Source organism: Dipodomys ordii, unplaced genomic scaffold (assembly GCF_000151885.1).
Source record: "Dipodomys ordii isolate 6190 unplaced genomic scaffold, Dord_2.0 Scaffold24, whole genome shotgun sequence".
NCBI classification, from domain to species: Eukaryota; Metazoa; Chordata; class Mammalia; order Rodentia; family Heteromyidae; genus Dipodomys; species Dipodomys ordii.
Window position 1 is genome coordinate 8,433,736 of NW_012267240.1, and position 13,396 is coordinate 8,447,131.

General features: G+C 38.3%; 1 protein-coding gene across 1 annotated transcript; it reads right to left on the reverse strand.

Annotated features, from left to right (window-relative positions):
* Window positions 1-214: 214 nt before the first annotated feature.
* On the reverse strand, window positions 215-13,164 carry Thnsl1 (threonine synthase-like 1 (S. cerevisiae)). The gene is made up of 3 exons (XM_013014628.1): window positions 13,074-13,164; window positions 4,594-4,748; window positions 215-2,569 (listed from the first exon to the last, which is right to left on the reverse strand). Exon 3 carries the CDS (start codon window positions 2,520-2,522, stop codon window positions 276-278), a length of 2,247 nt encoding a protein of 748 aa, XP_012870082.1. The 5' UTR covers window positions 2,523-2,569; window positions 4,594-4,748; window positions 13,074-13,164; the 3' UTR covers window positions 215-275.
* Between the last annotated feature and the right edge of the window lie 232 nt (window positions 13,165-13,396).

Genomic DNA, 13,396 nt, shown 5'->3' on the forward strand with positions numbered 1-13,396 from the left:
CTCAGATCTCAGCCTCCTGAGTAGCTAGAATTACAGGCATGAATCACTGGTGCCTGGCACATAACTCTACACATTATTTACCACTTGTCATTTCTAGACTAAGGATCTAAGGAGGTACAGAATTGGTATAATGACCAGTCCTAGAGAAAAGACTGTTGAACTTCCAAGTTAACAGATATAGACATTTACATAAAAAACAAAATATTATTAACACTCCAAATCAACAGCTGAGATTTATTATTGCATGCTTATTACCTGGGGGTGGGGGTAATGTTCTACTCAGAAACCTTTCCTATGAATTGAATTTGGATTTGTTTTTCCACGTGACTCTTCAGGGCATTCACATCAGCTGCACAAACCTGGTACTCTATCTTCTCATGATGCTTGGTTCTCTCCAATAAAGCTTCATGTGGTGGAGGTAAGGCATTATAGGAACCCAATAAATAAAGCTGGCTAGATGAAGTTTGGCTGATTTCTTCAATCTTTAATGCCTGCATGATGGCAGGTGCAAACTTTGAGTAATGTGCTGTAGATGAGATAATCACTGGGCAGGTTTTGTCTTGCATTCTGTCTGCAACCACTTTTGCAACAGCAGTGTGTGGATCTAAAATATATCCTGAAGTATTGTAGGTAGAGTTAATAGCTGACAGGCACTCATCCTCAGAGCACCAGTCAGCTACAAAATCCTGCTGAAGTTTCTCAACTAGGATCTTCTCTATTTGGAAGTGATGCTGGCTTTCTAGCTGGTTAAATAATTTTGTCATTAATTGTCCATCTTTATTAGCCACCAAATATAAATGTCGCTCTAGGTTTGAGGATTTGAGAATGTCTATTGATGGTGAGAAGGTTCGTGTTAATTTCCTTTCTCGTAGATCGTAAAGTCCTGTTTTTATAAAGTCAGTCAAAACACGGTTTTGATTAGAGGCACAGATAAATTTTCGAAAAGGGATTCCCATCATCTTGGCATATACTGCTGCTAATATGTTACCAAAATTTCCTGTGGGAATACAGACATCTACTGGGTTTCCAAAAGAAATAAACCCTTGATTAACGAGATCAAGATATGCAGAAGCATGATAAACTACCTGGGGAAGCAGTCGGCCCCAGTTTATGGAATTAGCTGAACTTAAAATTGTTCCATATTCCATGATAAGAAAGCCAGTAAAATCAGAATCATTAAAAATTCTTTTTACAGCTGTCTGGCAAAAATCAAAATCTGACTCAACACCCACTGCTTGTCCATTTTCTCTCTGACTGCCAACTATTTGTGCTTTTTGGAAATCACTGACTCCATTGTGAGGAAAAAATGTGATTACAGCTATTCTTCGCTTGTCATTCTTATTCAGATGGCTAAATGCATTTAAGACTGCACTCCCTGTGTCTCCTGAAGTAGCTACAAGGATCATATAATTGCAACCGGGTGGAATACAGTATGCAAAAATATGAGGCATAAGCTGTAAAGACAAATCTTTAAATGATCCTGTTGGCCCATGGAACAACTCCAGAATGAACTGGTTGCCTGAAAGGTACCTGATTGGAGCAATTTTGGAGCAGGCAAAGTTTTCCCCATAAGCAGTTTCAATCATTTCTCCCAACCTGGCAGCAGGTATGTCTGCAGGATGTATACACCTTTCCAATAGTATTTGTGCCCTTTCTATGTAGGTTGCTCCTACAAGGCTTTTCCACTCGCCAGAGCTTAATTTGGGGAACTCCTTCTCTGGAACAAAGAGTCCACCATCAGAAGCTAATCCCTCGATCACAGCTTCGCTGAAAAATTTTGTTGAAACTTTCTGCTGACAGTCTTTAGGACAAACATACCTTGTTGAAATGAATGTTTCAGAATCCACATCTTGGTATCTTTTAACTGTATCTAGTACTTTCTCTGCTATCTCCTCTGGGGTAGCTCCGCTTTCGCAAAAAACTCGAGCATCATACCACTTCTTATAATATTGTCTTCTAAATTTAAGTATGTCTTTCATAGATGTTCCAGAATTCAGGCCTACAATCATCTTTATGTTCATGAATTTTAGACGATTAATTATATCTGTTAGAGGTACATCCAGATATATAATTATTCCATTTTTCTTCAGATGCCACATGCTAGCATCATGCATGGGATTGGACCCACTAAGGGAAATGACACTTCCAGATGCAGACATGTTTAACACAGCTTTTCCTTCCTCTTCTAAAAACTGCTCATTACCAACATCCTGCAATTTTTTAGAAACTTTCATATTCCACGTTTTTTCAAGGATATCATCATCCACATCTATCACACAACGATCCAGTTTCTGACCTATTATTTTGCCCACTGTGGTTTTCCCAGAACCAGGAGGCCCCATCAGGACAATGTTTTTGTCTCCAACAAGAGAATGAGTTGAATGCCATGACTTCCTTAATTCTGCAAATGCAAAAGTTCTTGAAAGAAACAGCCATGCGTGTTTATCCATTTTAACATGTACACTAGAAAAACATTTCTGTGTTATCAGCTTCAGATGCTGGCATCGGTTAAAGTGGAGCATTCTCTTTTCACTTTCCTGCCAAGTCGACCTAAGAATTGGCTTTAGCCCTTTTCAAGACATAAAAACAAGAAAGATACTTGGTTATGTATTTCAACCAACTGTTAAAAAACCCTCACTGAATATAAGTATATTCTCAACATATGAAATGCTTAAAAATACTGTCATCCAAATCCCCATATACTGCAATATTCTTCTAATAAGCTCTTTTCTTTTTTATTATAATTATTAATGTTAATTGTACAAATAGATTGGCTTTACTGTGGCATTTATATACGTAAATAATCATGCCACCCTCCCTTCCCTCTGCTTTCCAATCTAATCTATAACTGTCTCGCTTCTATTTTCAGATCATTTCCCCTATGTGAGGGAAAGCATGTAATATTTGTTAAGAATACCTTTTCAAATCTCAATACACTGAAAAACCAAAACTTGTAAAAAAAAAAAAAACTATGCAATTTCCAGCACAACCTTATTGTGACTATAAAGAACAGAAATGGCTGGGCGCCGGTGGCTCAAGCCTGTAATCCTAGCTACTCCGGAGGCTGAGATCTGAGGATCATGGTTCAAAGTCAGCCCAGGCAGGAAAGTCCGTGAAACTCTTATCTCCAATAAAAAAAAAAACACCAGAAAACCAGAAGTTGCGCTGAAGCTCAACTGGTAGAGCACTGGCCTTGAGCTGAAGAGCTGAGGGACAGTGCTCAGGCCCAGAGTTCAAGCCCTATGACCAACAAAAAAAATAAAGAAAGAACAGAAGTGTTACTCAGAAAATACCATCAAAGGTTTTAAACAAACAGAATTCAGTGTGTGTATATACATGTCTCTTTATATACACACATATACTAAGTATGCATATATACAAAGTATACATTATACTTAGTGTATACACATACTTAGCATACATATATACACTGAATCAAGTTAGTATTTCTTTTCCTTTCATGGAATATCACAATAAAATTGTTTCATGAATTATTGTTTACAACAGATATAAAGAGCAGTTGGGACTGGGCGTTTATCACTTGAAATTCACAATTATTAACAATATTTTCAATATTTTCCTTTATTTATATAAACATGATAAAAGAGTAGCATTTTATTTATTAACTTATATTTACTTTTTATTATAGAATTCACAACAGTGAACTAGAATGAAATAATATACCTATATATAAAGTATTTAAATAATTTTCTAAGCTGTAGAACAGTTATGATATTTTATTTCCTATCCTATCTGTCTTTTACATGCATACTGTTAAGATCATGTTTACATACTGTTCACAATCTAGACTTTAAAAAAGCCAAAGTTCATGCCTGTAATCCTAGCTACTCAGGAGGCTGAGATCTGAGGATTGTGGTTCAAAGCCATTCTGGGCAGAAAAGTCCGTGAGACTCTTATCTCCAATTAACCACTAGAAAACTGGAAGGCGCTATGGCTCAAGCAGTAGAGCACTTGCCTTGAGCTGAAGAGCACAGGGACAGCGCCCAAGTCAAGTTCAAGCCCCATGACTGACAAAAAAAAAAAAGCCAAAGTGAAAGTTACTTTATGCTGATAATTAAGAAAAATTATTAATCAGTGGTGAGGTCAAATTCTTCATGAATATAACATGATCTGCATGGATCTATCACTTCTGATTCTGTTTCTACAAACATATTTAATGCAAGTTCCAGATTCAAGAGAAACAGCCAGGAAATTCAATAACATTCCAAATGAGGAAACATGATTCTGGCATTCAAAGATGCTCTACAATCCCCATACTAATCAAGCCTCTGTTTTTGGAAATATACTCACCATATTTTACTGAAATAAAATATATGCCAGACAAGTCAATTTTTTGTCATGTAAAATACAATTCAGCAACTGCTGAAATATTCAATTAATTTACTTATGTAACTTTACAGATACCCAGTGGGACTTTTCACATTTGTTGATAGAATGCCACTAAACCATATAAAACATTAAATGACATAGTTATGTATATTCTGAACACTTGATTATGTACTACTAATTATGCCACTTAAACTTTTGTGTAGACATTTAAACCATTTTAATCTAACTCTAAATTTAACTTACAAGTAAACTAAGAACCCTCAAGAGAAGGAATTCATTTCCTTATCTGACTTTACAGCTTGCATGTGCTGTACTCAGCTCCATTGACTTGTGAAGGCAGGAAATGCAAGCACTAGCCTCAGGCAAAGAGATGCTGATGCTGAGGCAAACAGTGGGATCTGCAATAGAAAACATTTCCAGTTAGCTATGACTGATACCTTGTCATAAAATTCTACACACAGATGATCTATTAATAAAGAATACACCTGATATCTCAGGAAGACAGAAAAACTAATTTTTTTCACATTTTCTCAAATCTGTTATTAAGGAAAATATTTGACTTTGTTTTTCAACATGAATCTTACTGTGGGAAATAATTCTGCAACATAGTACTAGGGGCATTTCTACCATTGGCAATAAAAAGGCATTATAAACCACCAAGTAATAACCTAAAATCTTTCAAAACCATGCTTGAGTTTAATAATTTCACTGTGTTTTGCCAAAAGAAAAAAAGTCAGTGGACACAAGGATGAAGTGAGTGTCTAGAGCTGTTCTTTCAAGTTGTCTTATTTATCTGAATCACCATATTATTTGCAAATATCATCATCTACTGTACAAAAAAGCTCAAATAAAGCTTGTGTCACATACAGGTATCTCCTAACTACTGAAATGAGTCAATAATAAATTGAAAGAACACAGCAGGGGGATAGCAACCAAGAATATTTGTACACAGTATTATTAATCCTTGCCAAATGAGTGTATTTTTTATGATTTGCTTTAGGAGCTTTGATTTGGTTTAGGAGCTTTCAGGGAAAATAATGGTGCTTATCCTGAATGAACTATTTACTATATATAGTCTGTACTCCAGGACCAGAAGGAATTGTAACTTAACCATTTCAGCAATTTATTTCATTGAAATGTATTCTAGTACTGTACTCTAACCTATTTTAAAGCACTACACAAAACAGATCTATTAACCTCCTATTCAACAAGTTTTTGCTTACATTATTTCAAGGTCTTTGAGTTTGCCATACATAGTTTTCTTTCTGATCTCTGTGTCAGTAATAATTGTATATTATTATAATATATAATATATATGAGTAGCTCGGTTTGGGGTTTTTTGTTTTTTGGGGTTTTTGCCAGTCCTGGGGCTTGAACTCAGGGCCTGGGCACTATTCCTTAGCTCTTTTGCTCTACCACTTGAACCACAGCTCCACTTTTTGCTTTTTGGTGGCCATAGTTACGAGTCTAACAGATTTTCCTGCCACCACAATCCAGAGACTTCAGGTTCCTGAGTAGGTAGTATTTCAGATGTGAGCCACCAGTACCTGGCTCCTCATGCATTCTTTTAAATTTCACCTTGTTTCTTTCTTCAAAAGACTTTGAGGGAGCAGAATAAAGAAAATGACACTTCAATTTATAAATTCCTTATTAATAATTGTCCCGTCACAAAAATTGCTAACACCAGAAAGGAGTTAAGTGCTGTAACATGCAACAAATATTAACTTCTAAAGAAAATGGGTATATTTTATTTATACCTTATTTTATAATACTTAGCCCCAAATTAACTTTGGAGCCTACTTCAAGCTAGCAAAAAACCAAAAGGAAAGAAACTGAAGCTGTGGTATGAAATATTTCTGAGTCCTTATTTAAGAGATAATTCCATTGAAGCTCATTTTTCATGGTAGTTAATGTCTTATAAGTTACCACATCGAATTAGTAGCACTGAAATATTATTCTTAGGAAAAATGCAGATTTAGGTGCTTAGAAGCCTCCAGTCATATTTTCCCCAATCAACTACTATGTAATCTTGTTCTCTGTTTAAAGACATCTTTTTTTGGGGGGAGGGGCCAGTAGTGGGGCTTGAACTCTAGGCCTGGGTGTTGTCCCTGAGCTCTTCAGCTCAAGACTAGCACTCTACCACTTGAGCCACAGTGCCACTTCTGGCCTTTACTGTTTATATGGTGCTGAGGAACCGAACCTTGGGCCTCACGCGTGTGAGGCAAGCACTCTACAGCTGAGCCACCTTCCCAGCCCTAAAGACATCTTATTTATATTATTTGTTCATTGTTATGAGTTTACAGTCAATAACAGTCTAACTCCTGACTGTATGAAGCTCATGTTATACATCTGTTTTCTCTCTAAAGCCTTCTTACCATTGGAGATAGATACTACACAGCATTTCAGCACTCAACTTATAGATGACTTTAAACCACAAAGGCACCCACTAACAGCACAAAATCATATGAAAAGGACGTTTACAAGAAGATAAGAGTATTACCTGTTTGATATGTCTATGAACCACTGTGAAAGTGTTTCCAAGTGTTTGTTTTGGGATTGAAATTACATTATAGTCAGTGAGAGACCCTAAGTTTGTAATCCATGAGCATTGAATATCAATTGTTCATCATTTCCTTTACTTAAAACTATTTTATTAAATCTTTTCATCTATTAATATTTTTGGGGGGTCCAGTCATGGGGCCTGAACTCTGGGCTTGGGTGCTGTCCCTCAGCTCTTCAGCTCAAGGCTAGCGCTCTACCACTTGAGCCACAATGCCACTTCCGGCTTTTTTTTTTTTTTTGCTTATGTGGTGCTGAGGAATCAAACCCAGGGCCTCATGCATGCAAGGCAAGCGCTCTACCACTGAGCCACCTTCCCAGCGCTCTATTAATATTTTAATACCTGTTTCAGCATAGTGGTCATGAACAGGCAGTTTCCGTTAGCCAAAAGATAATCCTATTTCAAATGAAATGGAAGCCAATCACAAAAGATTCAGAAAACAAAAACTAAAGAACAAACATCTTGCAAGTAATCAGATATCACTGTATTTCTAATTCTAAATATATTTTATAATGTAAATTCTCCACAAAATAGTTATACTAACTCTGCAGAAGATGGAATGTCTGCACAATTCCATTACACATCGATATTTTCCCAGTGCTAGGGATAGTAGCAGGGCCTTGTACATGCTGGACAAGTACACTGAGCTACACCTCATCCTGTAAAACTAATAATTTTTACATCAGTTTTATGCTTGATATTGGTGGCTCACGTCTATAATCCTACCTACTCATGAGGTAGAGATCTCAGTAGGTTGAGATCTGTGGTTGAGGATCCTGGTTCAAAGCCCAACCTGAGCTGACAAATCCTTGAGATGCTCATCTCCAATTACCAGAAGAAAAAAAGCCAGAACTAGAGGCATGGCTCAAGTGGTAGACCACCAGCTGTGAGCAAAAAGAAGAGTGTAAGAACCTGAGTTCAAAATGTAGCACTATTGCCAGGTGCCAGTGGCTCACACCTGTAATCCTAGCTACTCAGGAGGCTGAGATCTGAGGATCACGGTTCAAAGCCAGGCCAGGAAGAAAAGTCCGTGAGACTCTTGTCTCCAATAAACCACTTGAAAACTGGTAGTGGCGCTTTGGATCAAGCAGTAGAGAGCTTGACTTGAGTTGAAGAGCGCAGGGACAGCACTCAAGCCCAGAGTTCAAGTCCCATGACCAACAAAAAAAAAACAAAAAACAACAAAACAGCACTACTGGCATGTGCATGTGTCCACACCCACCCATGTGACACACACACACACACACACATTTAGGGTCACAATAGGTGACTTCTGGTCACTTATAATAATGGGGCTTTTTGACCCATTAACTCCAAAGGGGTGTTTTTTTAATTTAATTTTATTGTCAAGGTGATATACAGTTACATATGTAAGATAATAAGTACATTTATTGTCCAACATTGTTATCCCCTCCCTTCTACTTTTCTTTCACCATTACTCCCCCCTCCCAAGTTGTAAAGTTTATTTCCAACATGGTGTCTTGTGAGTATTACCATTGCATTGGTTTACCCTTTGTCTTGTGTCTCACCATTTTGTTGTTCCCTTTCCCTTCACCAAATCAGATAAATGTATATACAAGACATTTTTCTAGACATCAAGGTCTAGCTCAATGGAAGTGCACTTGCCTAGAATGCATAAATCCCTGTGGTGTTGCTTTTTTTAATGATGAGAACTAGCTATAAATCAATGCATTCTCAGCAATACTATGTCATAATTGGACTCATCACCTGATATTAATACAATCTCTGAATTTCTATGAGGTGTTTAGATCTAGTGCCATATTAAAGAAAGCCATTGAGGCTTAAAACATATTTAAAATTTCTGTTATTTTACATCAATAAATTGCTTTTCAGTAAGTTTAAAACTGCAAAAATCAAATACAAATCAAAATAAAAGTCAGAAACAAATACTAAAATGAAATACAGTGGTAACAGGGGATAAACCAAAGGAGGGAAAATGAAAGAAACAAGAAATAACTTCACATAGTACATTAATAACAACAACAAAGAAAAACTTCTTGTTTCCATATCTTGGAGTTCATTTAGATTATCATCATTTTATATGGTCATATGTACATAGCTATTGAGCTGTGGTGATCCTCTGCAAGGATTATCCCAGGCATATACTAATTTTTACAAATGAGGGAAATGTTTCTTTGGGTCTGGTTTACTCTACTTAATATGATTTTTTCCAAGTCTTTCCATTTCCCTATGAATGGGATGATGTCATTCTTCCTGATGGAAGCGTAGGACTCCATTGTGTATTTTCTTGATCCATTCACCTACTGAGGGCTATCAGGGTTCCATATCTTAGCTATGGTAAATAATGGCACAATGAACATGGTTGTGCTGGCAGCTTTAGTATGGCCTTGTTTGTGGTCATTTGGGTTAATGCCCAGGAGCGGGATTGCTGGGCTAAAGGGGAGCTCTATGTTAAGTCTTTTGAGGAACCCAAATGAGTTCCAAATAGATCAATAAAAAGGTAGTAAATCAGTATCACAACTAAAACTTTACAAAAATAAAACAAATGTACATTTGTATGTAACAATTCAAGTTATCATATAACCCCAGGCACAGATTTGACAATTTTACTCTAGGCAAGAGATTAAACTAAATGAAGAATTTAAGAAAATAAAATACAGAAATAAATACTAATACTTTTCATGTTTTTGTGTGCTGGTTCTGGGGGTTGAACTCAGGGCCTGGACACTGTCTCTAAGCTTTTTCACGCAAGGCTAGCACTCTGTCTATTGAGCCACAGCTCCAGTTCTGGCTTTTATGGTGGTTAATTGGTGATAGACTTTCAAAAACTTTGCTGTCCAGAATGGCTTTAAACTGCAGTCCTCAGATCTAAGCCTCCTGAGAAGCTAGGATTACAGGCATGAGCCCTGGCTACAATGATATGTTATACAGGAAGTACATACTAATTTTAGCAACCTATTTGCAATTGTGTTTTATAGGTTTACCATTATATGATAATCAACCAAAATTGTATTCTAGCACATAAAAAGTTTTACTTCTAAAACAATTCATAATTTTTCCAATCCTACAAAAATAGTCTAATTTTCAAATAGGAAGAATCTTTAAAACCCTAATTTAGCTTTTGCCATAAATTTAAGTATTTGTTTGCTATTATATACCTTTCTAAAATAAAATTCAAGAGAGCACTTCAAAAATTACTTAGAGCTCAGCATGGCTGTACATGCCTGTAACCCCAGCACTCCAGTGGCTAAAAACAGGAAGCTGTGGAGTTCAAGGCTAGCCTGGGGTAAATAGCAAGTTCAAGACCAGCCTGAAGTATATAATGGGATCCTGTCTTTTAAAAAAACCAAGGCCTAGTTCAATGGAATCACACTTTTCTAGAATGAATAAAGCCCTGTAGTGTTGCTTTTTTTTTAATGATGAGAACTAGCTATAAATCAATGTATTTTCAGAAATACTATGCCATAATTGGGCTCATCACCTGATATTAGTACAGTCTATGAATTTCTATGAAAAGTGTCTAGATCTAGCGCCTTATTAAAGAAAGCCACTGAGGCTTAAAAACATATTTAAAATTTCTGTAATTTTATATCAATAAATTACTTTTCAGAAAGTTAAAAATTGCAAAAAAAAAAAAAAAAACTGGGCTTTGGTGGCTCATGCCTGTAATCCTAGCTACTCAGGAGGCTGAGATCTGAGGATTGCAGTTCAAAACCAGCCCAGGCAGGAAAGTCCATGAGACTCTTAAAAACCAGAAGTGGCGCTGTGACTCAAGTGGTAGAGTGTTCACCTTGAGCTGAAGAGCGCAGGGACAGCGCCCAAGCCCAGAGTTCAAGCCCCACAACTGACCAAAAAAACAAAAACAAAAACAAAAAACAAAAAACCTGCAAAAACATCAGGCCATTAATTAGCCAAGAGTGAGACAGGCTATGCTGCTTTGGACAACTGACTCCAAATCCTCTCTACAAGACCTTCAGTTACTTACCCACTTCCCAGGAAATAGACCAGATCATGCTTTATAAAGCTATGCTCTAATCCAAGGACTTATAACCAACAGCATCATTACACAAGTTCATCATTCACTTATCTTCATCAGAAACTAAGCTATTCTTGCTATTGGGGGGGGGGGTCTGTTGTTAAATATCCTAATGCTCTCAAGTATTTAACTGAAGACTTTTAAGCACCATTCCCAGTGCTGCAACTTCAAATATTTTAGAGGCCTGCCTGCTGAAGACATGGTTCAAGTGGTAGAACATCTGCCAACATGAAGCCCTGAGTCCAAATACCAATACTATAATCCCATATCTCTCTCTCTCTCTCTCTCTCATACACACACACACACACACACACACACACCTATATTTTCCTTTTAGTTGTCTTTGGCCAAAAGCCAAATTTGCTTCTGTATAACACACTACATACCATTTATACTAAGGATCTGTGCAAACAAACCACAATCTACAGGCCAAACCTGTCATCACTATTTGTGTAAATTGTCTCAGTGACACACCACTTTGCTCATCTCTTTTTCATTCATCTGTTTACTATAGTATTATTTGTGGCTGCTTTTGAACTACAATGTCAGACCTGTGCAATTTCCAGAAACTACCTGGTCTGAAGAGGCTAAAATATGTATTCTTATCTTTTATACCTTTTGATCCATAAAGCAATATAGCAACACTAATTCCCTGTGGATGTGTTGTGGGACTTAGGTATTTTTTGAGCACTCCTACCATTTCAAGAGAATTATAAAACTTAGAAACTGTTTAAACATAGTTTCAACTCTCTAAAAAAAAAAATGTTCCTTTCTCAATGACCTAACAGCCTCATCATGATTGTAAATTCACATACTACAGTGAGGTGGTATTAAGAAAATTTGTCTAGTATCTTTTTGAAGCCCAATGAAAATAAAAACATCGATGAAATTATTTTGTTTCAGGACGACAAGGCTAGCAGCAGCCAATTGAAGCTAACTAGAGATAATCATGCTTTAGTTACTGGCTCTTTCAGGAACTGAGTTATGCATAGTCCTAAGGGTTCCTTCAATAGAACACTTACAAGCCTTAGGGCTGGGATACTGCTTAGTGGTACAGCATTTGCATAGTGATTTTGGGGGTCTTTGATTTGAATCTCAGCACTGAAAAGATATGTAAACCTTGGCATTTTAAAGCCAATGAGGTTATCATTCTATGAGTCTTTGGTTCAAATTTCAGAATAGGCAGGAACAGGGGGGTACCAAGGGAATTTCCTCTATATATGCTAAGAAATAAATGAATAAAAGTAAAATACTCAAAGTGAAAAGGTAGGGACAAAGAGGTATAGACAGACCTAGTCTACATATAAATCTAAAATGTTTTAGACGACAGAAACTCAGTTGTAAACGTTCAGAAAAATCACACTCCCTCCCAAAAGGTCAACCATCTGAAATGTTTGGTAAGTGCCTGGAGAAAAAAGTAACACTTGATCAAACTGGGTGATACAAAGTTAAAATTATTATCTAATGAAATTCTGTAAGAGCTCTCAAAACACATTTTGGATAGCTACCTGGATCGGCTCCAAAAGTTGATCCAACCTTCATGGCACTTCGTCCCTCCCCCAGGCACCCCCAAATGTGGTTACTGTCCCTTAGGTATGAAGAGCTTCATTCCCCTGAGGCCTCTCTGTAGGGCTGGATCCAGAACCGCTTATTTTCTTTCCAAACCATATAACCCAAATGTCTTTTTTGAGACTGGAGTAAAGGATGTGACAACTTCAGCAGCCAGAACACCACTAACGGAAGCCCAGCCCAAAGGGGAATCAAAGTGCTTTTCGGAAAGAGAAATGTCATAACAATAATAACATATAAAATAATCACAATTATTAATAATAGTAATAATAATAAGGGCCCCAAAGCATGAGTAGAAGGGCCCATTTCAGGGCCGCTCCTCCACAGGTGCGGGGGGGGGGGGAGGGGACGCGGGCACAGGTGACAGAGCCGCCACCTGCGGGCCGGGAGGGCGCGGGCGCTCATGGGACAGCGGTCACCACGGGCTACGGGGGCCTGCGGGGACCGGGCGGGAAACAGCGAGACAAATGACATTACAACCAAGGAGCGGAAGGAAAGGGCGACGGGGAGGGGGCGGCATGCGATGGACACAGACGGGCCTCTGCTTTTTCCTTTCTTCGTCCTCCAATAACTCACCAAGAAAAGCACACTGAGAAGACGGGCAAAGGAAAGGAAATGGCACCAAGTGTCCAGAAACCACCAGTGCCGCCTCGGTAGACTGAGCCCAGGGAGCCCAAGCTCTCACCCCGGCCCGCCCACTAAGCCCCCGCGCCGCGGCCTCTGCGCCTGCGCTGACCTGCGCGTCCGCGCTCCGCGTCCACGCCCCGGGCACGTGACTCTCCCGAGCTCCGCCCCTAGGCCTGGGCTTGGGCTCTGCGTCCGCGCGGTCCTACCGCTCGCTCCGCCCCTCTCGGCATTGGGGCGTGCGCACTAGAGTCTTCTAGTGTGACGCCTGCGCA

Bases quoted from the DNA above. Each gene is read 5' to 3' on its own strand.
- Thnsl1 (XM_013014628.1), bottom strand. From the start codon at position 2,522: ATGCTCCACTTTAACCGATGCCAGCATCTGAAGCTGATAACACAGAAA.